General features: G+C 35.8%; 1 protein-coding gene across 2 annotated transcripts in view; it reads right to left on the bottom strand.

Moving 5' to 3' along the window:
* LOC139969565 (neuronal acetylcholine receptor subunit alpha-7-like) overlaps positions 1–15257 on the bottom strand; it is a 28232-nt gene extending 12975 nt beyond the window's left edge. Inside the window, exons 1-7 of one of the 2 annotated variants that reach the window (XM_071974675.1) lie at positions 14292–15257; positions 9850–10004; positions 9485–9529; positions 8842–8951; positions 8329–8445; positions 7130–7922; positions 1794–6896 (exon numbers count right to left, since the gene is read on the bottom strand). In XM_071974675.1, coding sequence (XP_071830776.1) covers positions 6750–6896; positions 7130–7922; positions 8329–8445; positions 8842–8951; positions 9485–9529; positions 9850–10004; positions 14292–14331 — 1407 coding nt within the window. In that variant the 5' untranslated portion in view covers positions 14332–15257 and the 3' untranslated portion in view covers positions 1794–6749. Of the gene's footprint in view, positions 1–1793; positions 6897–7129; positions 7923–8328; positions 8446–8841; positions 8952–9484; positions 9530–9849; positions 10005–14291 lie in introns of those variants that run through there. The other variant, XM_071974668.1, reaches the window with a different exon arrangement.
* Between the last annotated feature and the right edge of the window lie 9530 nt (positions 15258–24787).

The raw sequence follows: 24787 nt of genomic DNA, 5'->3' as shown, positions 1-24787 counted from the left end.
AAAGAAAAAGACGAGACGCAAAGTGTTTAAATTTATTCAAAACGAAATTTCACTCAATAAACATGTCGATTTCCATATCGATATATTATTTTGTTTTGTCTATACGACCAGCCAACTGATTTGGTTCTTCAGTATCCTTACAGAAAATATTGTTTTGTGACAATCCATTCACTAAAGTCATAAAAATATAGATTTATATATCTCATCACATTAATATAATAGATGTAACTATCGCAACCTAGCAATACTCGTCCAAAATATGGGGTTATTAAAAGGTGTCTTGAGGCACAACATTAATTTTACTACTTTTGTAGATATATGAAAATCACTGCTATCAGTCCAGACTATAATAATTTAACACTTTTAATTTTGAAAAATCTGATTAAAGAAGTAGTTGGCCTAATTAGAATATCTTAATTAGACCAGTTAAACTGCGGTGGCTTATTAGGGACATGGGAAAGATATATAATATCTCAAAATGTCATATTTTGACTTGAAAAGTCTAAATAACTACTTTGAATCTCATGTTGTTTTAATTTAAATTCTAAATTATACTTTTAATCTTTTTATTTTGATATTTCGAGTCCCTATGTTGTCTTTTCCATGTCTCTATTAAGCAACCGTAGTTCCACAAATGCAACACATACTCAATAGGAAAAAGCATAAGACATGTATTACGCCACTTAACATTTTCTTAAAGGGAATACCATTTTAGGTATCCTTTCATCTTTTTTCCCCTCCTTTTTCAAAGCCGAGCGTCTTGTTAGTTTTAGATAAGCTTTCAAACGCAAATTTGAGAGAAGAAGAAGAAGAAGAATAGGCCAAACAGAATAAATATCAGCTTAGTACATTTCAGCCTGCTTTCTTGTTTGTTAATCTATTAATAAAACGGAAGTGCACTTAGCAAAAGGACAATATATACTATCAATATTTTTCTGAACTATACCAATAATGATTATACGTTTTTTAGGTCGTTGCTAAATACTATTGTCATAGTAACAGAGATTCAAACCTCAAACTTCTTTCATAGTCGATTACTTACTAATTAGTAGGTTATACAAAGACAATAACTTAACCAGGAGGTTTGACAGTGGTGTTAACAGAAGGGCGGTGAAGAGGTAGAGCGAGATATGACTCCAAGAATATTGAAATTGAAAACTATTTATATAAAAGGAGTCAAGGAAAACAAATATAGGATAATGCATTTACAGCCTATCGCATAGTGGCAATATGAACATGTTTTCATAACAACGACATCAAGCTTTATGCACATCATCACGCTTGTAGGCCTGCCTCATGATGTTCCATGGAAGCTATAAAGAGTAGACGGGGAAAAGGAATCATAGAGACAGGTGGGTAGGGTCAAAGCAAACCAGGGAGAAAGATCTAGGCATTCAAGCAGGGAAGTATGGAGTTAGGGGACTAAAGAGACGCGAATAGTCACTGCAAACTATACCGTAACAAAAGAAACAGAAATACACGCTACACGGTAGAACAAAGCCGCGAGAAAGGAGGACAGTATTTAAGCATAGGCAGAGACATGAGTAGGGCACCACAGGGGATTAAAACAGGGTTCGATATTGGTTGATTTTTGGAAGAAACCAATGTCCAGAGAAAGGAAAGGTAACAAACGTTAACATTAGCAAGGTTGTTGGCTGGGGGGGGGGGGGGGGTTAATACTATGTTTCTGAATGAGAAATTGATAACGCTATTCTCGGTGAGACTTCTATTTGTACTTTTTCTTCATATTTGTATTTCTATATGTACAAAAAAAAAACCGTACTTGACACCCTACAAACTACATTAGCTGACATCCTTTCAATGACGAAGAGCATCCGGAATGATGATATGACTTAATAAAGAATATTACGGCAACATTATAGTATGGATTGTAATTTCTTCAAGATAGAAGAGCAAACTTATTAAAACATCGAGTACTTGACAACAAACAACGGTCAATTTGTGACAACACCTATATCCTCATCGTCCAATCGGTTCCATTGAACAATACAACGACATCAATATTACAATGGAACAAAATTAATTTTGTATTGTATCATGTTCTCTTAAGGAACAATTTTAATAAATGAGCTGCAATAATCTACATGCTGAAATCCACCAATCGTTCACCATCTCTCTTTGTCTTATCCCATAAAACTACCACCACTAACCCCGCACAACCACATGGACTCAGTGGAAAGTTATTAAAGGAAATGTATTTGTATTATCATGATGAATGAAATATAGGCCTACAAGTTGTGTTGCGTGCATTGCCTATATCTATTTACGAGGTGTCTCACTCAAGGCCCGGCAATCGAATGCCATCCGACACTAACAACAGTTACAGCTTCTACTACAACTAATTAACATACCAATAACAGAAATAACATTGAAATACGCATCCGTCTAAATACTTACAATATGAAAATAAGCTTTACATAACATGCACTCTTATAGTATCTCTACTTTAACCAGGGAGTATAGCGTAGCTTTAAAGAAATGGCCTATAGTTCGTTTTAAACGATGTTCTGCATTAGGTATATATTTTTTTTCCTGAATTGTTTTATTAAAATTGGTTTTATCGGGTTAAGTTAATGCCAAGCTCTGTTAGTAGCGTGTCCTGCATGTTGTATACGATATACCAAGTTGTGTATAAAAGTGTTTACAATATTGTAAAACTTCTACTGTTTCCAATGTTTATGACCGATTACCGTTAAAGCTACTTCTGCCTTAGAAATTTACGACATCATGTTTAATTTTAGAACCAACAGTAATTGAATATATACGCTGGTATCATACTTACATTGGTAGGGATACATTCCCTTCAAACGGCCATCAATAAATAATTTATGCGAAACGTTACGTAAGTTATACAGATGCAATACAATACTCAATCGGAGAATATAAGACTTCTGTGACCACAAATAACATCTATTAAATGAGACCAAAAAATTTAAGACTAAATGGTGTTAAATATAGATATTCTGTTTCATGTTAGAATTAACATCAATTGACAATTTACGCTGGTATTACACTTGTAGTTAATAAATTACATTGGTAGGGATACATTCCCTTCAAACGGCCATCAATAAATAATTTATGCGAAACGTTACGTAAGTTATACAGATGCAATACAATACTCAATCAGAGAATATAAGACTTTTGTGACCACAACTAATATCTTTTAAATGAGACAACATATTTTAAAGAACAAATGGTGTTAAATGTAGATATAAATGTAGTTAAGTTTGTGCTTATTTTTATATCAATTTAATAGAACTTGCTTTTGTCGGGTTATTAGAACTGACGAAACAAAAGATTGACAATTAGGCTAGCCCTGAGGAGCCGACTTGTTTTCTATTTTTTCTTGCTCTCAAGACATTTAGCAGCTAAATAACGTGAAACCGTAATAGCTATCGGAACTTCATGATCAATGATTATTTTCCATTGTTTTTATCAATATGTATCTTTGTTTGTGTTATTTTTATGGGTGAGGGGAAACTTTATACGTGCAACTGATTACTTCTACATTATTAGTTTGAAACTATATATGTGATCGTACCCAATGAATCTATATATTAGAATAAGCACAACTACCGGAGTATGCTTCTATGTATCAGCGGACCGCAATCTCTTATGGATACGACCCAGCCAAAACGTATAGCAAAATGTACACAACCTTTCGACTATCACCCCCTCCCTCCTTACGGTCAAGTTTGTGTTTACAATGCCAAAACGAATATTGTTGCTAATGCGATATTTGACTCCGCTTCCTTGTCACAACTTGGTAGATCTTGGCTTGACGACGTGACAACTCAATCCTTTCATTGGTATATAAGTCGCAAAAGACATTAAAAAAAACTGTGGATTTGGTTCCATACATTGCGGTCCATCATCCTAGGTTACTCTCTTGTTTTGCGCGAGCAACTACAGCTGTATTTACTCAAATACGTTCTAATCAATTGAACGATTTCCTCTTTCTAATAATAATAATTTATTCTTTTATAGCGCCTTACATCAAAAGAATGATCTCAAAGCAGCTTCACAGAAACGCATAAAATAATACAATTTAAAAAATATTACAGCTTAAAAATATTACAGTCTAAAACTATTGCATCCTAAGAATTACAGAAATAAATAACTTAACAATAATTATTAAAAAGAAAAACAATAAAATTGAGAAATTAGAGACAAAAGCAATAAAATATGACAGCATACAATAAAACTAATATACTAAACTATTACAGCCGAAAATTAGCAACAATAAGACTATCAAAACATAAATAGAAAATAAATTTCAATATAAAACATTCAAAAGATGGCAAGATGGTAACACAAACAATATGACTGGAGGTTTAAAAAGAATAATACTTTCGAAGAAAGTAAGTTTTAAGGAGTGCCCTAAAAACATTTAATGATGGAGCTGCCCTGATGTCATTGGGGAGTGCATTCCATAGATCAGGTGCAAAAAAAGGCAAAGGATTGTGCGCCAAAGCTTTTTTTGGGCGAATCTGCCCAGCTCTAGTCGTATCTCCATAGAATGTCTGCTCCTCTGTCGTGTGCGATTGGCAATCTGGCGACTGATCAAAGGGCCAAGATAGTGAGGGGCGTGCCATTTATAATATTGTAAGTTATGACTAGAGACTTGAATTCGATCCTTGCGGAGACAGGTAACCAATGAAGGTCAATCAATATGGGTGTGATGGGTTCGTGCCTCCTACTCCGTGTAACCTTGCGTGCTGCCGAGTTTTGGATCAATTGAAGACGTGCCAGTTGCTGTTGCTCAATTCCATAGAGTAAAATATTACAATAATCAAGGTACGATGTAACAAATGCATGAATTAATCTGTCTGTGCTTGTGCGATCTAAGAGCTTACGAATTTTCCCAATACGATACAATGAGTATGATGCTGACTGACAAATTTTTGAGACATGACTTGACATAGACATGAATTCATCAAATTGCACTCCTAAATTTCTGACAACGGAAATGGGTTTAACATGAGTAACACCAACTCTGAAACTAGATATGTCTGTTTGAACTTTTCGGAACTTACTGTGAAAATGAATTACTTCTGTTTTGCTATAATTGAGTACAAGTCGATTTGCTGCGATCCACTCACGAATAGCATTTATGGATTTTTCAGGTATGAATGTCCAGTCCGATAGATTTTTACACTTGTGTATCATCGGCAAAAATCATTAAGTCGATATCATTGGCTAAAATAATGTCTTCGAGTGGGGATGTATACAAGATAAAAAGAATCGGCCCAAGACCGCTTCCCTGTGGTACACCGCAAAATAACGGTTCATCGTCCGAATAACAATTGTCAACACAGACACGTTGAGTAAGTCCTCGAAGATATGAATCGAACCACTTTAAAGCAATGCCATTTATGCCAAACCGATGCTCCAAACGCTGCATTAAAATATTGTGGTCAATTGTATCGAATGCGGCGGTAAGATCGAGTATGACTAAAATTCCCCCTTTTATGATTGTCCATTGAAACTAGAATGTCATTTCTTACACGACGCAACGCGGTTTCTGTGCTATGGTTCCTTCTGTATGCAGATTGAAATTTCGAATAAAGAGAGAATTGGTTAAATATACATCAATTTGATTCAAACACATGTTCTCTAAAAATGTATGTTCAAATAAAAGGTTGGAAACGGGACGATAATTTGATAAAACATCAGGATCCAGTCCGGGCTTTTCCAATAATGGTCTGACAAGAGCGCGTTTATGACGTCGCGGAACAGTCCCTGCTTTGAAGGAAGTGTTGGCATTGTTCACGAGATCATCCACTAATTCTGGTAGGCAAAGTTTAACGAACTGAGTTGGCATCGGATCGAGCTCTGAAGATTTCGAGTTCATAGCTGAAATACGTTTGGTCGCGTCGTCACGGGTAATTGGCTTGAAGTTCGAAAAGCTATGACTAGGTGGGCACGGTGGTAAACTTGGCTTTGTAACATCATGGAATGTATCGCGTAATTTACTGATCTTCCCACAGAAAAAGTCAGATAAATCTTGCGCCATTTGCTGGGGATCGTTGTGCTTAGGTAGGATGGCACCAGTTGACTTATTGTCTCCTGTGATCTCATCAACCACGACAAACAGTTTCCTGGTGTTGGCGGACTGTATGCGAGAACGGTGGTACTCAGTTTTAGCTCTCTCGCATTTGTCATGGTAAGATGTTCGGGCACCGTGGAATATTTGCTTGTTAATCTCCAGCGGTGAGCTGAGCCAAGCTCGTTTTAAACGGTGAACATTAGTCCTCAGAAGTCGGAGTTCATCTGTGTACCACGGAGCTCGAGCTTTGTTCACAATTACCTTCTTTTTCGCAGGATTTCGCAGGATTAATTAATTACCTTCTTTTTTCTACAAATTATTAAAAAAACATGTAATTATGTACAGATTGTAATTTGAATAAACTATCTTAAAGAAATCTTTTGAGAGAAATGTACTTTCTCTGCTGAGAAACTGCTTCTTTTTTCTCTTCCTTCTTCTTTTAGGAACAGAAAAATCTGCCACCAAAGATGGGAGTACAAGGAATCATTAAAAACTTGACAGTGCTCTGTAATAAAGGTGTTTACAACTTACTCAAACTTATATTAATGAAACTGGAAAAGTAGTAACTCTTGAAGTCTCGTTTGTTACTATGAGAATTAGATGACTTTACTGTATATGTTAATAATGTCCGTGAAATCAAATCAAATGTAACGTATTTAAACTGGATGTTTCATTTTGTTTATATCACACAACTTTCTTCCGTTCGTCCAGGATCTTGCCCAAAGAGAATTATCACATATGCAGTGACAGCAAAGAACACAAAGATGAACACAAGCAAGAACAATCTATCCATCACCAAGGCAACCGTGCGCGCTTCCAGTTGCGTCTGTAATGAAAGCAGGAAAAACGAACAAATTAATTGTTTATCTGGTTTTTTATTAGTATATTTTTAACACAAACTGGTGAGATAAGTCGGTATGCATAACGTTCAAAGTATAAAAACAAAAATATGAGTTGCGCTGAATAACATGACCTTTTATCTTTGATGACTTCATTATCGAATCATGTTACTAACCAATAAAAAAACAGCATTTCCATTAATCTGTCAGGTGTTTTTACCTTCTCACTAGCTGATAACTTCTCCGTTTGCCTTCCTGGTGACGGCGGTGGCGAAGGCGTTGGTGGCAAAGGTGCCACTTGATTCGTCTTTGGTGCTCCTTCCGTGGTTGACAAGGTAATAACTTCATCCCTCTTATTGAAAAGTGGTTGTGGTTTTACGACGATGGGTACGATGTGAATTCTGTCACTGTAGGTTGGCGTGCAGAATATATTAGGCAGTTTCTCTAGCAGGATGTTCCTAAACAATGTGTACTTCAGGATCCATAATCGTCTGTCTCCGTAAGCTACGGCAATGTTAGCCAAAGAGAAAGGAACAGCGAGACAGGCAAGAATAAAGGTTGCAGTCAGATAAGTGCCGATAATCGGAGGCGTCTTGCTAGATGATGGCAATGTATCCACGATGAGCAACTGGAATACAGTTAAGCCAAGTACCATTGATACACCCAGTGAGATTCTCTCGCCGCTATCGGGTGGAGCCAAAAATGTTACAAATGACATTACACAGAGAAAGGTTGAAGGTAGGAGGAGAGCTGTTATATAGTAGGTAGGGTCTCTTCGTAGATGAACGCACACTGAGCCCAATGTATAATAATCAATATGGCGGCCTTCTACGAATTCTTCTACTGGAAACACACCGCTGAACACGGTTACATTGAGGAGGTCCCATTGATTGCTATACAAAGTGCGTTCGTTCTTTGGCGGGGCGATATAGAAATACATTTGATGAGCAAGCATGGTTTCTGGGATATAGTGAAAAGGACACAATTGTGTGTCGAACGGAAAGTATGTGATGCTGTGAAATAAAAAAAAGAAAGGTAAACGTGAACAGTAATTTGCGTTCTTGCCAATCATTATAGGGAAACAATAGCTATAAGATATACATTTCCATAACCATCAAGTTCAACAAAAAAACATGTGATCAGCTCTCGATAAATTAATCGCTTCAACCCTTATGTCACCATACTAGTTTTAGTCTGGCGTTGACATGATTAAATCAGACAACAAACGGAATCCTTGTCAATTTGGTATCATTCTTTTGGAATTTGGATCCTAATAAAATCATTGTCTTAGTTAGTCAACTTCCTAGTAACAACTTCACACGCTATTTATCGTCATAAGATGTGACACATGTTTACCTTTTTCCTCTAAAATTTATAAATGTACTTATGATCATGACATTAATTGGTTTCTAAACTTACATGATGTGGCATTGTGTAGACTGGACAACGGGAGCCCCGAGATGAACGTGGCCATTTGACGTCAGTAAGATCGATCCTCTTTCCGAGTTTACAATACCAAGAGCTTCCTCGCTCAATCTAGATGAAATCAAACGAACAATCGTCTTAAATAAACAATAATGGGACATCAATTCGCGTTACAGAGGTTTCCGAGGAGGCATTCAGATATATTTTTTTAGTATCATTTCATTTTGTCATCGCTCAGCTGGTATCATGTTCAGCTTTGGTGTTTGGCTCTTTATATGACCATGACTAAAACATTATATTAATATTGTATATTAGTAGAGTGTAATGCAATATATGTTATTCATTGTGACATGTGAACTTTTGGGGAATAGCTTTTACAGAGAGAATAGCTCTTTTTCGGACGCAATGTAGCACCTCTGATCAGTTACCATGTTCACATCTACAAGCTTTCTAATAAACATCAACCTATTTTAGCCTCTTTCCAGTAATATAGACACGAGTACTTACGAGTTGCTTAGGAATATCTTTGGAATCCATATTTCGTCAACGTACATATGGATTAGATCAACGCCGCTGAAATTACTCGGATCCCATGACATTCGCTCATCTGTCCAGGTCTGAAATAAAAATATGCGAATGTGATTAAATTTAATCATGAATAGACATTTATTCTGATAGTTTCAAGTTGTGCTAACGATAGTTAACACTTGTCAGTGCTGAGAAATCTGTAACTTCCTCTTTAAATCATATTTGTAGAACATTAAGAAACGAGTGACATCAGACTGGGGAATATTTTTATTCTTCCTTTTGTTTGTTTGTATAATGTTTCCAACGATTGTCAACTACGGTTTCAGCAAATTGTTGTAGCTTTTTTTTAATGTATCATTAAATAACCATACTATTATGACAAAATACATTCGGAATTAATTTAATATCGTAGTGATATCAAATTCAAAAACATAATCTAAATTTGACTAATTGTACGAAACGAAACTTTGAATCAACTTTCAAACTAAGATAATATCGAAAGTAACCCATCTGCAATGTCAACGAGTTATATAAAAGTGAAAACATTTGAAAAGTCGAAAGGTAACATGTATATAAAATATGTGTGTAAATATTACGTAACATTGTCGACACATTTTCTTACCATGGTCAACCAAGAAGCAGTCGTTAGTATTTGATCTTTTTCATTCTGGAAAGAAACAATACAAATAGAAATATGACTTCTGAATTCTTATTATTGTCAAATCAATGATAGAACTCGCACAATACAAGTATATAGATAATCAAATTGAGCAAATGTTAAAGTATAGTTCATGTCTCTCGGATACAGTGGCCTGACAAGTCTCAATTCTTATCTGCTTGTGCTACGTGGAGCTTAAAAAGAAAAAAAAATCGGTCCTGGAGTGATTGTTGTTGTAATTTGTTTGACAAAAAAGGTCTCAGAAGGGTCAAAACTAAGTACATTATGTGTGGCTAATTTTTAAAGGCGCCACAATCGCCCCGGCTCACCAAATCAAGCATGGCGTAAAATTCGACGTCTAGTCCGACAACTACAGTATCACTGGCGTTCAGAACTGGTCTGTCCCTCGGTGAATGGTTTTCTTGATTTAATAAAAAGTGGCGAAGCTCTCCTTCAGCACTTCTGGGGTACCTGGCTGCAATACCTTAGAAAAACAATTATACCGTACATATACCTCTATAAATGTGAAGAAATAATATACAATTCTTTTTATGTATCTATAAATCATTGATGAGACCCCGATAAATTGGAAGCAACTCTTTAACAAAATATCCCTACACCGTACAAATAATATGTCTGTACAGTTTCAAATGCTTTCCACAATAAATATCCCATTTTGGAATTATCGAGACAAAGGAAGTGGAGAAGAATAAACGTCACGCCTCTAATTTGTTTAGGCTTGAAACATGATTTATTTTTCTCGGGACACAGTTAAAGTCATCATTGTTGGTCCAATAGTATGAGCATTTAATCACAGTTAACAAGTCGCGACAGTAAATGAAATTTCATATGATGTTTGTATAATTTTCTTCTTTTGGTTTTATGAACTCCATCCCATAAATATATTTTTTTGATTGTTGTGGGTTTAAAACGTTTGTCTTTACTTTGTGACATACGTACTTAGTATGTACGTTCAGAAGACTCTTCTTGAAAGATCGAGTACTGATAAAAATGTTTTTACAAGGATAGAAATTTAGTTATAGAATGTGTGTGTGGTTTAGTTGCTACTGGTAAATGTTTGAATGCTATTCCATGTAGAAAATCCTATGAACAAATAATATTACCTGAAATAATTACCTTTTTTAACATAATATCATAAAACATAAAGATAACATTGTTAAACTGCAAGTTATAAATGCCAATATCGAAATTTCTAGGTGAAGAAAAGTGGTAAATCGAATCAATTCCATAATTACTCTTTCATTAACCTGCACTCGCACCCACAAAATGTAGCGGTTCTAATTTCATCAATTATTGTTATCTTATTTTGGGCAGTTATCAGTCGCTTTTAGTGAAAAAAATTGTTGATCACATTCACAACGTTTCATTAAACCATCGATATCAAATTGAACAAAAAGTGATATGTAACTGTCCTTTTGATAAATTACATAGCAAATAACTACATCATACGATAAATTAATACGCTAAATTCAAACTTGAAGCAAGTGAAACATCCATCACGTTGGGTACCTGGATCATAATACAACGAACGTATGTGTTGTCGAACGTATTCGTGTTCCGAGGATGATTGTGACAGTATAATTTGAAAAAAGGTTCGTTGGAAATTGACTTTGTAGTCTTGTTGATCACATTTTCACTTAGAATGCTGACGTTCATATCTCCATCATCCAATTATCACATCGTCGTTATGTGATAGGCTACGAAGCCTACACATTAATATAGTACCGCTAAGAACTGCACGACAACACTAATGATAGTGATGAATCAACTTTAATTTTCTTTTCTTTTTTAATTTCCTTTGATACTTTCTTAAATATGTAGCGCCAAACACGTTTCACGTTGTCGTAAATATCATTCTCTGCTGTTGAACCTAAATTTGATTGATTTTAATCAACGTCGTCCGGTTGTTAAGGCAACGAGGTATCATTAAAGTAACAACCTTGCTTCCATCCGTCAATATGCTAGCCTTAAATTCAACTTTTGTACCTCTGGCCTATTTAAAGTATTCTTTAAATTCGAAATAAATAAATAAAAGATTAAGTGTTCCGACTGCTTGATCGCTTACTAAATTTCATAAAACAAACACGAAACACGTTCAAGGATTCACATGATTACAGTCACGATCACTACTAAAACCTAAAAGATGATGTATTCAACATATAACATTTGATAATTAGTCTCGTTATTAATAATATATTATTATTAACAATAAATTATTATTCAAAATAATATCGTACCTGATACCATAGACACCAGTATAAAGATAGTTATAATATCCATTTCAGAGTAAACGCATGTGACCTGTTTCCAATATATTCAGAAAATGACAAGGCTGTGACCAAAACCGAAGTGGTCACCGGGAGCGATGTAATATATTACCTTGCTGAATATATTTATGTATTTTTGCAGACTTTCAATTTCAATGCAACAACGTCATTACTACTTGGTAAGGAGAGAATACGAAGGAGATAGAATCAATAGAACCATTTGACATGCATTAAGATTTAAATCTATAAATATTAAGAACATCTTCACGACAAAAAGATGCAAGTTTAGGCAGCTAAGGAAGCCTGTTCTAATGATTATAGGGTCGGGTATATAGTGGGGAAATGAACTATCGATCGGACAAGATAACGTCGACAATAAAAGGACTTAATATTACTTTCTCTTTCAATATGGACTTCCTTAACATTATTGTTGACGAATTACTATACATTATGACATTTCACAGACATTCATCTTAGAAAATACTTCTCGTTTTCTTTCTTGTGAGCAAACTTTACGTGAAGGGGTTATCTGCTTCATGAAATTGTAACGTATTTCAAGCACAATTAAAAGATAAAGTGATAGAAATTACGAACATACGCTTAAGACGAATGTTTATTAAAACGTAAAACACAGTTGTAGAATCAAGCACTTCTCAATCACTCAATATTTATCGATTCAAATAACTGAACCCGAACAACATTTGTTGTCAAATCATAAAATAGTATATAACGAGTAAATATGGAATTGTGATATAATCAACTGTGGTAGTTGAATCAATACTCGAATACGATCCCGCAATGGTGTTTTCTGAGAACTCGGTTACTTTGTATGAGGCGAGTCCATCAATATTTACATCCTCTCCTAAATATTGGATTTTAGTTTTAAAGACAGCAATATTTTTAACAGGCTGCAACTGGTGACTTAAACAGATTTCGTTCATACACTAACCGTTACCTATAAAAGACAAATGAGGGTTCTTGAGTTCGAACATATCTTAACCATCATGAAAAACAAAAATTCTCATCTATATTGATTATAATTTAGTAACGCAGCCAACCTAAGATACGAATTGTGTTCGGTTGTGTCAAATTAAAAACCAAACTGGTGTATATATTCATGGGCCAGGAACTAATTGCTCTAAAGTTGCATCATTGTTTGAGAACTAGATCATTGAGCATAATTGCTAATTGGCTGTGATGTAAAGTTACTCTAACTATTAAGGAGACAAAGGGATGGGGTATAGTTAGATACCTCATCAAATAGCTGTAGTGATTTACAATTTTCTAACTTATAGATAGGTTTTATTTCTTTCACTTCGAATGAATATATCAATTGACAAAAACACTGCGGAAAGTGACTACTTTTATCTTCAGATTACAGACTAATAATGAACGAATAATGGTATCCATACGGCTAGTAGCCATAAATACAAGGTGAAAATACATTTAATTGTATATATATTGTATTTATATATATATATATATATATATATATATATATATATATATATATATATATATATATATATATATATATATATATATATATATATATATATATATACATAGGAATAACGGAAAAACTGTTAAACAACTGTTGCTGCATTTAGAGAAAGGCTGGATCTCGAGTGAGATACAATAATTGAATTAGGTAAGTGATTGGAAGTAAATCAGCCAATGTTTGGTTTTTGCAGAGCTTTCGAGCAAAACTAGCGCTTCTTCAGTGCATGATCACCGAAAGTGACAAGGAGTAGCAGGAATTGAAACTATTTTATAGAGAAGATGTCGGCATGGTATATATATATATATATATATATATATAAATATATATATATATATATATATATATATATATATATACAATTAAATGTATTTTCTAACTTATAGATAGGTTTTATTTCTTTCACTTCGAATGAATATATCAATTGACAAAAACACTGCGGAAAGTGACTACTTTTATCTTCAGATTACAGACTAATAATGAACGAATAATGGTATCCAAGGTGAAAATACATTTAATTGTATATATATTGTATTTAAATATATATATATATATATATATCAACAATGGGCTATCAAGCTGTTTGTTCAAATTAGGCTTCTCCCAGCTAATGTGATAGCCCATTGTTCACACTGTTAAATTAAATTTACTTTCTATATATATATATATATGTATACTCCAAGTTGCTAAAGGAATTGCGATAACGTTAAGTTAGTGACAGAAGTGAATTCTCAAAACATTATCAGAGTAAATTCTAATTATTATTTGAGGTTTCCTTACGACCATTCCTTTAATACCTTGTAAGTAATAACGTTAATTGCTTTCTTTTCTTGTATTTGAATTTCATATATGCTGCAAGTTACCGTTAACTTTATAATATGTCATTATGTATAGTATACCTCCCAATTTGTTGTACATTTCTTGAAAATTAAACTTGAAAACCTTTTATATAAAATAACTGTAATTGATTCTTGATACAAACCTGGTATTAGAAGGATGCAGATTAGAATATTTAATGCCATATCGTAAATCACGCTATTTAAATATCCAAACGCTGATTTTCTTCAGGCGGTGAGGAATACAAAATGTCTCCAACGTAACAGAGCTTTGATCAATACACTTATCAATCTGCAAAACACTTACGATGAACCTCATTGGATAGTAACTGTCGGAATATTAAACAAATAAAGGCGGCTCATCTGCTTTTTCCAATAACGTCTTTTATGAAAATCCATTAGAATTTTTTTCCAATATTTTATAAATATCTTTAGAGTCGAACACAGCAAAAAGATTGTTTGCTCAACATTTCGTTTTATGAGCCTCCACTTCAGCATAAAAGATTTGCGCCGTACACTTCTTAGAAAATGATGTTACTGCAGGGTTTGCCGCGATAGTGGGGTATTATGAGATGAAAAATTAATCATAAGTTTGATTTGCACTCAACCGGTCATTTTATGCGGGACTGATTTGCAGAAGATTAAAACCTGTAGACTTGTTTACAAAAGAGCTAAAGAAGGGAACAAGACGAGACACAAAATGTTTAAATATAATCAAACACGAAATTTCACTCAATATATATGTCGATTTCCATATCGAATTATTATATTAATATTCTATACGACCAGCCAACTGATTTGGTTCTTCAGTATCCTTACAGAAAATGTTGTTTTGTAACAATCCATTCACTAAAGTCATAAAAATATAGATTTATATATCTCATCACATTAATATAATAGATGTAACTAACGCAACCTAGCAATACTCGTCCAAAATATGGGGTTATTAAAAGGTGTCTTGAGGCACAACATTAATTTTACTACTTTTGTAGATATATGAAAATCACTGCTATCAATCCAGACTATATTAATTTAACACTTTTAGTTTTGAAAAATCTGATTAATGAAGTAGTTGGCCTACTTAGAATATCTTAATTAGACCAGTTAAACTACGGTGGCTCATTAGGGACATGGGAAAGATATATAATATCTCAAAATGTCATATTTTGACCTGAAAAGTCTAAATAATGACTTTGAATGTTAGACCACTTTAGCCCTGTCAGGAGCAGCGTAAGAAAATTGTTTACTAGTAAAGAGGTCAACTTGTCAGCTATCCTGTAATGGGTAGCGTTTAGCTGGTGAGAACTTAGAGACCACATTACTTTTGTTATTTAGTGTTTAAGTCAATGGGGGATTTAATGGGCGTATGCTGCCTCGAATATCTGCAGCTCTTGTGAGGGCGTCATAGTACAATTCGAAAACTACAGTGTCATATTCAGAGCCGTAGCTATCTACGGCGACGGCTCTGGTTATGTTCAGAGGCGAATGTCTGTATACACGGGCTCTGACAATTTGTAACGACAAGCGCCCTCTTTTTTCGCGAAATACATTAATAATATAGAAGAGCGCCCCTTTCAAGCTTGCGTGATAGTTCTTGTTAGATATGAAAGTGGATGGTTTCATATGCAGACAAGATGGTTGTTTCAAAACGTTTCCTTGATGATACTAAAACGTTACATTCGAATAGGGCACTGTGTAGTCTGTCCTCTGCAATTTAAATTTGCCGGCTTCCAACCCCAACCCCACCCCAAGGGAATTGTCAATTATATTTACAATGTTGCTTTATGTATCTTAATTGGGCCTTCGTGGCACCTGCTATTTGCAAAATAAGTTCATTCCAATGTGATATTTACTGTATTTTCAGTCTTACGCAGGAAACCTTGCCGTCTTGAACCTCCAAAAGACAAATACATTTAATTGTAGTCATATTGCGTCTGAAGTTGCTGTTGGTTATTAATGATATATCACAGATGCCTTCGTTATTTTACCTTGCCAAATTTGGGGAACTGTTTTTGCCCTGGTAGAAATACACTGATGTTGTTGTCAATGGGTAGTGATTAATACTGGGGACTAAGAACTCATGCTTTGCGACTCTCCGATAATTCCTGCCTCTTCTGCATGCTTGCTCTATGTATCCCATCAAACTATTAAACGGATAGTCAGGAATGCTTTGCTAGGGTTCTTCAAACTATACTATAACTATTCTAACTATACTATTTGTGTACACTTCAACTTCAAACGGTACGTTAATTCTATGTCCGTGCACAGTGTCACCTCAAAAGGACGTTCCATTTAATTTGTCCTCCTGTATTAGCATTAAGTTGCCTTGAATCGTAGCTAGCAGTAACGTTGCCTGCTAATAGCTGTAACTTCATTTTAGCTAGTGAAAAGGAACGATAAAAGAAAGAAAAACGTATACAATGATACGTGTTTTTTTTTTAATTGTGTTTCAGCGTATATTGCTGGAATCAGGAACTTCCTAAAAACGTTGATCAAAAGAAGACGTTATCTGTCTTCATTTCGAATAACTATCCAAACAGCAGTGTTTATGGAAAGGGCGCCATCAGTTTTTGTCAAAATGATAGGATAAGTAGCAATGAAACTTCTAACATGATGTTGGGCCCGTTCAGGAGAGTGCACGGGGAGGGTGTGGGGAGTATTACTAGTGATAATGTATCACGACATTTATGTTACGATCTTGAAGCATAATATATATAAAAAATACTATAAGAATTGTATATGGAAGGAAATAGTTCAACGCAAGATGTAGTCATGAAGACGGCAATATCCCAAGTTGTGTAATGTTCCGAAGAAAATGTAGTCTAATATGCCCAACCCGAAGTCCAAATCACTTAGTTAAGGCTAGATCGATTCAGATACCGTTGCTTCCCGGTCCACCTTTCGACACCGGTAGGGCTTAGATCCCCTCTTTTCCTTTCCCCGCAAAAACTATTGCCTTCAGCCTGGTAGGATCAATTAATTGATTGGCTTCTACTTTTCTTTTTTCTTTTTTTTTTTTTTGGTAAAAGGGATTAAATGCAGCATGCATTTTCACTCCTTTTCTAGTACAACTTCAAATCTTGGGAATGAATGCCTGTATACGAATTTTACGTATCTACACTCTTCATTGTTGATATTGTTTTGCATCCCCCATACGAAAATTGCCATATTTTAGAGACTGATTCTGACGTGCAGATGTTTTCTTGGAGAGCTGTTTTCAATATCCAATAGGCAGGCCTACCTCCCGGTCGTTCATTTAGCCTACAGGCCTACAACTGCCATGTACGATCGACCGTGCATGCTGTCGTGAAGGGGTTGTGTATTATATGTCGGAAGCCTTATGACCGTATTACGTGCATGTTCTACAAATGGCAAAGAAGACTATTGCTCGAAGCTAGATCTAGACTTCAAATCAAACTGATCCAATAATGACCTCCTCTATACCCACTGCTCGATCAGTATATACGGTTGACTGTACAGTACCTCGAGACAATTAGAACTATGTAAAAGAAGTGGCGTTCCTATACCAGTGGCGCCGAGAGTAATACAGGGGATAGGGTCGTGTGACATTATGTCACCGGGCCCGGCCCCCTCTTTTAAAGTCTCAATGTTGCCCCTAGGGTCTCGAGGTTGTATTACACTTCCACCTGTAACCATGCAGGCTTGCCAGACCTGCTCGAGTTCTGTTAATGTTGCCATTCTTTGTGAGAAGTTCGACCTTCCCTCCTTTAAAATCGAATTCGTTGTATTATTAACTGTACTCTGAAGGAAATATTTTCTGAACTCTCAAAATATAGCCGAGCTGTTGTAAAATTGAAACGAAGGGCCCAATCAACGTACACATGCATGTATTCAGTATCCTACACTACTGACGTACAATACTGTCTATGGTGCGAGATTTCCATGTGTGCGTGTGTGCATAGCTACACTGATATCCAATATTAGGTACAGTCCAGAAGAACATTCACCCGTGAATTTATGGAATTACCGTTTCTTTCTTGGATAATGCTATCCTAAAAATGTTAAGGGGGAGGATACGGGACGTTTTCGTTAACTGCTAAAGTAAGTATCTCGATTTTTACACCCTTTATCTAAGAACGTTAAATCTCGGTACGATAAAGATGCTTTAGAAGTTGGTGGGAGTGTACCACCTTTCTCTGCATATGTTAGCCTAAGTTAGGCTTACACACGTTATGCTTATTGTAATGTTACACCTCAGCAGACTACACTTAAGGCGTAACACTAATAGTGCATGTGTGGCCTGAAAAAACCTTTAACAGCTCTAACTTACTCACTATTGGAGAGAATATATCGGCAGCTTAGTACATAGCTGACAACTGTTTCTCTTTCTTTCATGCATCTGCACGCCTAGCCTACGCCCAGTTTACGTTGGCAGAACTTTCTGTTGTTAGGCTAGGCACAATGTAAAGCCAATATTTAGGCTATGCTACAGACTACAGCCACATGACCTGTTTTCAGTTAATTTTGGCGGTGTGGCGCTTTGAGTAAGGCTAATGCCTTTACTATAGTAACGTTGTATCGGTAGGGAAGTGTTGTGGTAGACTAAATAAGCTACCTGTACATAAGGCAAATCTTTGGCTTTAGTAAGTTACAGTAGGTCTAAAGCAGCTTTGCACATTTAGCTTTACTTTGGCCCGGGTAGGCATGCTGTGTGGTACTACACTTTATACTTGTTGCTGGACAGAAAGACACTAGTTTGTAGACTTGTCAAATTGTAGCCATTATTTTGCATGCAACTTCTGTCAGTGAAAACCACTAAAATACAGTAAAGGGAGGAAGCTTCAGTTTTGTTTAAATTGTTAGCCCCTTGAAGTTGAACATCAAAGCTTGGTAATTGCAGTGGCACAAGAAATCTATAAGTTTAACCATAGTACATAGATTACTGGTAACTTACAAGTTACACTTACAGGTTGTTATAATGGACAAGCAGGTTGCTGGAAGCAGCTCACCTTCATTAAAAATCAACCCCTATTGGTCCTAGAAATCATGATCATAATTTACTGGACATTTGATTGCGCGCTTAAGAATGTTCTAAAGATGAATTTCATCTTGGATCAGTTATAAACCTATTTCTGCTTGAGATATTCACCATGCACATTTGGTATCCATACAAGGTAATTGGTTGGTATGTACGTAGTCACTGTACAGGGCAAAGGGTTTAAGCATTTTCTATTATCCCTCAGACAACCAGGTCTTACTCCTTTGGTCAACAACTAATTTGGTTGTCCCAAAAATTGTAACTACAGGTACAGTAGTGCCAACAAAAAATGGCCAATACAGTATGAATATTGTACATCTATGAGAGAATTGTAAGTTTTCAAATTATTCAACAGTGGCTTGACGATAATTAGTCTGGACAGTATGACATAGAAGCAAATCAAGTAGTACTGATTATAAAGATTATTATAAAAGATTATAATTTGGAAAACAATACTTAACATGTACAGGTTTTTGTGATCATTGTTTAAAGTACAGACCACTATCTGTAAAGTTTTGCCATTATGTCTTTATAGGTCTATATACTACTAGGTCTGTAGTATCTGCCACACCTTTCCCTCCCATCCCATCTCTCCCTCCCTTTCTCTCATATCCCTGGACCCTCTCATTCCCCGTTCCCTACCCCTCTCCAACTCTTTATAACTGTAGCTGTACAGTACACAAGTCAATCTATTTGTAGCTGTTGTACTGAACTTTACAAGTACTGCAAAACGTTTGTCATGAAACTGGCCTTTACTGGATCAAAATGTTGAGTTTAAATGGTCTATAGACTCTGTACCTTTAGTGACTAAAATATTTATTCATGGCCAATGAATTGATATACGAAGTCAATGTCTGTTTAATATACTGTTTACAATGTTCTGTATCTATACTTAAGCAGACCAAGGATCCTTTGCGACACTGTATAATCTCTGTCAATATTAGTAACTCTAATACAGTAGGCCTGAATACCACTGTATAGTATGCATGGTTGTTCAGGTATCTTACTATGTAGCAGGTTTTGTATTTTATGTACTGGACTTTGTACATGATTTGCACAACTGCAATAAATTTATTTAAAGACCTCTTTGTATTGTAGGTGTTACTTCTTTTATTCAAGATAGCATGCTTGCCATTCATCAGAATTCGTAACCTAGATCGTTTTGATAAGACATACGTCTAAATCAACATACTCTACATCACAGTGTACTTGACGCCGTACTGTATAGCCTATCATAGCTACGTAGTACATGTATGCTAAACATTAGGTTCCCTTAAAGGGTGTGAAGACTCGCGCAAAAGGAAACGTCTAATGCCGGTAATCTGACCTACAGTAGTTTCGAATGAGGTGTAACAGAAGTGTTAGACACCACCATCGATCCCAGAAAATATGCACACAGCTTGCTACCTTCGGTAATTAGACACTAGTGTACAGTCAGTACATACAGCTGCAGTCAATACCCACAGCACAGTGTACAAAGTTACAAACGATATGTACAGTGATGGACATCTCAGGTTCAGCTAAAGATAACAAGGTATCACGTTTCATTACTGTCTGCATTTTGTAGCGACACGAACAAAGCGTCACTTGCAAGCAACAGAAAGTTAACTTTTTCAGAGCGTGGCACGCGGTTTGGGGCAAGTCTTCAATGCCTTTGACGTATAGGACGTGTTCTGTAAATGTGTGCAGTACTAATGTACAGTATCAGCATATATACTGTACAGTATTGTAAGCCATATAACTTTACTCAGTGCTCATGTCTCAGGCTTGTTGAGGCAGCGCTTTGTAGCAAATATCTTCTTCTTTTTTTTCTAGCCTTTTAACTGGCTTGCCAAAGGTTCCATCATCCATAAATTATATATTTAAATGAATTTATGAATTATACTGTAGGTTAACATGATCCGATTACAATTTTTTTATCATACCGGCAGCCTGTACAACACTACTGCAGCTATGTACAGTACAATAGGTTGTACTGCAGTGCCTTTCTGATAATTAATTAACCTGTTCTGACAGTTTAATTAACTAGGACCATTCTCATGAGGGTTAAAGTCATCCGGCATACAGTACAGTACTTCATAGTTTACAGAAATACATCTGTTTAAGACATCAACATGGAAACTATAAATACCGCCTCTACACAGAGTTCTACGACCGGTAGATTCATGTACCTACATGTACAGTGAGTGAGTACTGTACAGTACCCGTATATACTGTACTGTACAGTTAGTACTGTAAAGTCGGTAACAACTTGCTTATAGTTAGGACACAGTAGGCCTATACCTAAAGTATGTACAGTAGGTACAGCAAGGACACACACAGTAGGCCTATTCTTGAAGTATTTACAGTAAATACAGCATGGAATAATTGCAGGGCAAAATGCTATACAAAGTGGTCAAGTCGCTCTACATACTTTGTAAAGTTGTATAGCAGTCTTCAACACAGAAGCTACAGTGTACTGTACATATAATAGAATGCCATGAGAGAACAAAAATCAGAGCCTTTGAAAATGCTGCACAATATTTGAACAGTAAATTAATCCCTGTTAACTGAACTAATTTATCATAGTAACCCTAATAGTATGTATGTACAGTACCAAGGCAGAGGCCTTGAAACGTACTGAACTACTACTGTATAATTACTACTGTATTGTATTGTACAACATGTGTAACCAATACCATGTAAGCTGAATCTGCTATAGATATGGTACAATGCACACCTGCCTCTAGTAATTTAATGCTATACAGGAGGGTGTACCCACACATATACTGTACACAGTAACTTGTACTGTACAGTAAGTACTGTAGTTCCATCATGGCATCTTTTGAAACCTATGTAAATTGCCAAGATGATTACCTGTTAGAAAGAATGAACTGATCTTTATCAGAAAATTTAAAGATCGTTGACATTGTGAAATTGTTTTTTTTTTTTTTGTGGTGGGGTATTTTCCGTAACTTTCGTTTTGTATTTAAAAAAAAAATCCCATCATCCTCAATCCCCAGGAAGGAAAACTTCTTACAAAAGTGAAGAAGGCAATGTGGGGGAGTTGAACGATTCCCTTATGATATCCCTGTCTGTGTCACAACATAGAAATAACCAGTAACTGTATTAAAGATAAAAATCTACATTTCAGCAGTACTCACCCTCCCCTATCCTCTCCTACTCCCCATCCAGGGTGCAAAGGTCGGTCTTCATGAACATTTCAAGTGATTCGCTGATTTAACAGAAGATAGGAGGGCAGTGTTTTACCCTTTTGTTCCCCACCTCTTACCCTCCCACTCCCCACCATGGCCTTTGTTTTACAATGCCTACATACAATTTAGGAACTAAAGAAGTACTCAACTTGACATAAATTGGCCTTGTTTTTACCTCCCCCCTCCTTTTTCTCCTCCCCTTTCTGTGCACATGAAACATGTATTTCTCTGTTTAGTTTACAAAGGAAAAAGATAATATTTTGTCTTTGTTGCAATATTCTTTAAAACTGACTTCCTACTGTATCAACTTTGTTGACCTGGTATTTCTGACAACAATACAATGTATTCAGACCAACCAAATCAGTTGGTAATTGTTTGATGAGACCAGACAGTGCTTTCCCCTGCGTTTAAAAATAACTTTTCATCAATTGTAAATTTAAAAGTGGTAATTTTTCATTTTGGGTCAGATGTTGCAATCCTTGTTAAATTGAGTCTACCGTCTATATATTACTGTAGCCATAAATTGACTACAGAATGCAGTATGTTTTGTTCAGTAGCTTATTGACTAACTGCAGTTTCATTCATGATCTTGTGACCAGTGCAGACAGAAGCAGAAAGCAGTTGCTCCATTTTTGGACTCACTTTTACCATATTATTAAACACTATTGTTACATGTGTTACAACATTTTTCTCCTGGAAACTTTTTATTCAAAAGCAATTTTTAACAAGGAACAGTTGATATTGTCAGTAACTGTCCGAATTTAAGAGACAGAAGAAAGTGGCCGGTGTTTTGAATTACGAATGTTACGTATCTGTTGTAAACTTATATCTTAACCACATCGGAAGGTCCAGGCCGGTCGTGCTTTCAGATTGACTTAGCTCCTCGCTTACCTGTCTCAACACAACCTCAGCACTATGGCTCTACCGAGTTTAGAGTGAACCGGTAACCTTCTATCGCTTTCTGCTCTATGACCGGACCCCAACGGTCAAAGAACTACCCTTATCATTCCACAGCCCCAACGTGATCGGGACATTTGTTTCGTCTTGGATTTTTCATGGATTCGAATCTTACCTGTAGACTGAAGTTGAAAGCTTTTCAATGATGATCCCGCTGTACAGTGTAGTACTGTAAAGTTGGTTCTGTTTTTCTGTCTTTTTTTCAAGTTGTTAACTTTACTGTCTATCAAGTAATCGATACTTTAACAGTAGTTGAGAACTACAGTTTTCTAGGAAATCGAGCGGGGGTGTGCACTTTCGCTCTCGAAGTTGAATCGTTCAAAACTTTTGAGTTCTTTTCAGAGATGTCATCATTTGGTGAAGACCTAGTTGAGACTTCATCGAAAATCATTTTAATGTCACCTTTACGAGTAGGAGGAACACTACCTGTATGTGCTTTGTCTCAATAGTAACTTCTATACTGTCTGTAACTTGAATGTAATAGATACTATACAGTAGTTGAGAATTGCAGTTTTCTAGGAAATAGAGCAGGGTTCGCACTCGCAGGTTTCGCTCTCGCTGTTGAATTGCACAGGATAATTTATGCACTGTTTCATCCTTATAATGGCTTGTGAATTTTGAAGGAAAATTTAACACAAACTCTATTTCTAGATGGGCATCGTTGGCTATCGTTGCGAATTTTCTTTGGAGAGTAAATGTGATGTATACTTAAAATTTTGTGACACCACAGTCAGGACTGCTTCGAAATTTCCTAACGTCATCGAAAGATTGCTACAGGTTTATTTTGGAAACTATAATATGATACTGTGATATAAATTTACGCTTGTGACAAGTGGAACAGCACCCTTTTCAACAGCATTTTTAACCCTGCACATTACAACAAGTCGCTGTGTTTTCGAGTCCCAACGCATCAGGATAACTACTCGCCTTTAAATTTTCATTGTGTGACGCAAGTGCAATGTATAAGCGGTATGCTACAAATACTTAAAGTGTTCTTGGGAGTGTTCTTAAAGCAACTGTTTTAAAACTGTTTATTCGAATTGATTTGGAATGAAAAGTTTGTGATTAAAACTTACAGGTAAAATTGAAATACAAAACTTCAAAGCAAGTTGCAGACCGTGACTTTGAAGTTTATTTTCAAGAATGAACTAAGGGGATCAGTACAGTAACTGTTTGTGATAAACTTGAGATTTGTTACTGTAAATCTGTAGCCGTTCATAACAAAAACAAAATCACACAAAGAGAATAGGGGATTTTCATTGTTTCTGATGTTGTCTTTGCTTGTTTCATGCAGAAATAGTCAGTTGACCTCGCTTTAATAATTGTGAACTACTCAGTCACCTGTGCAGTATAGTCCTTCCTGCATACCTGTCTTGTACTCCATGAATCACCGATATACAAGCACAGTAATTGACGTCGACCCAAGGCTATCTGTGCAGGTTTTTGTTCATGCTGCAGCACATGTTCAGCTCTGAGCTACCATAGGTTTCTA

The sequence above is a fragment of the Apostichopus japonicus genome, chromosome 1 (assembly GCF_037975245.1).
Source record: "Apostichopus japonicus isolate 1M-3 chromosome 1, ASM3797524v1, whole genome shotgun sequence".
Classification (NCBI taxonomy): domain Eukaryota; kingdom Metazoa; phylum Echinodermata; class Holothuroidea; order Aspidochirotida; family Stichopodidae; genus Apostichopus; species Apostichopus japonicus.
The sequence above is the reverse complement of the archived record's forward strand: the minus strand, read 5'-3'. Positions and strand labels throughout refer to the sequence as shown.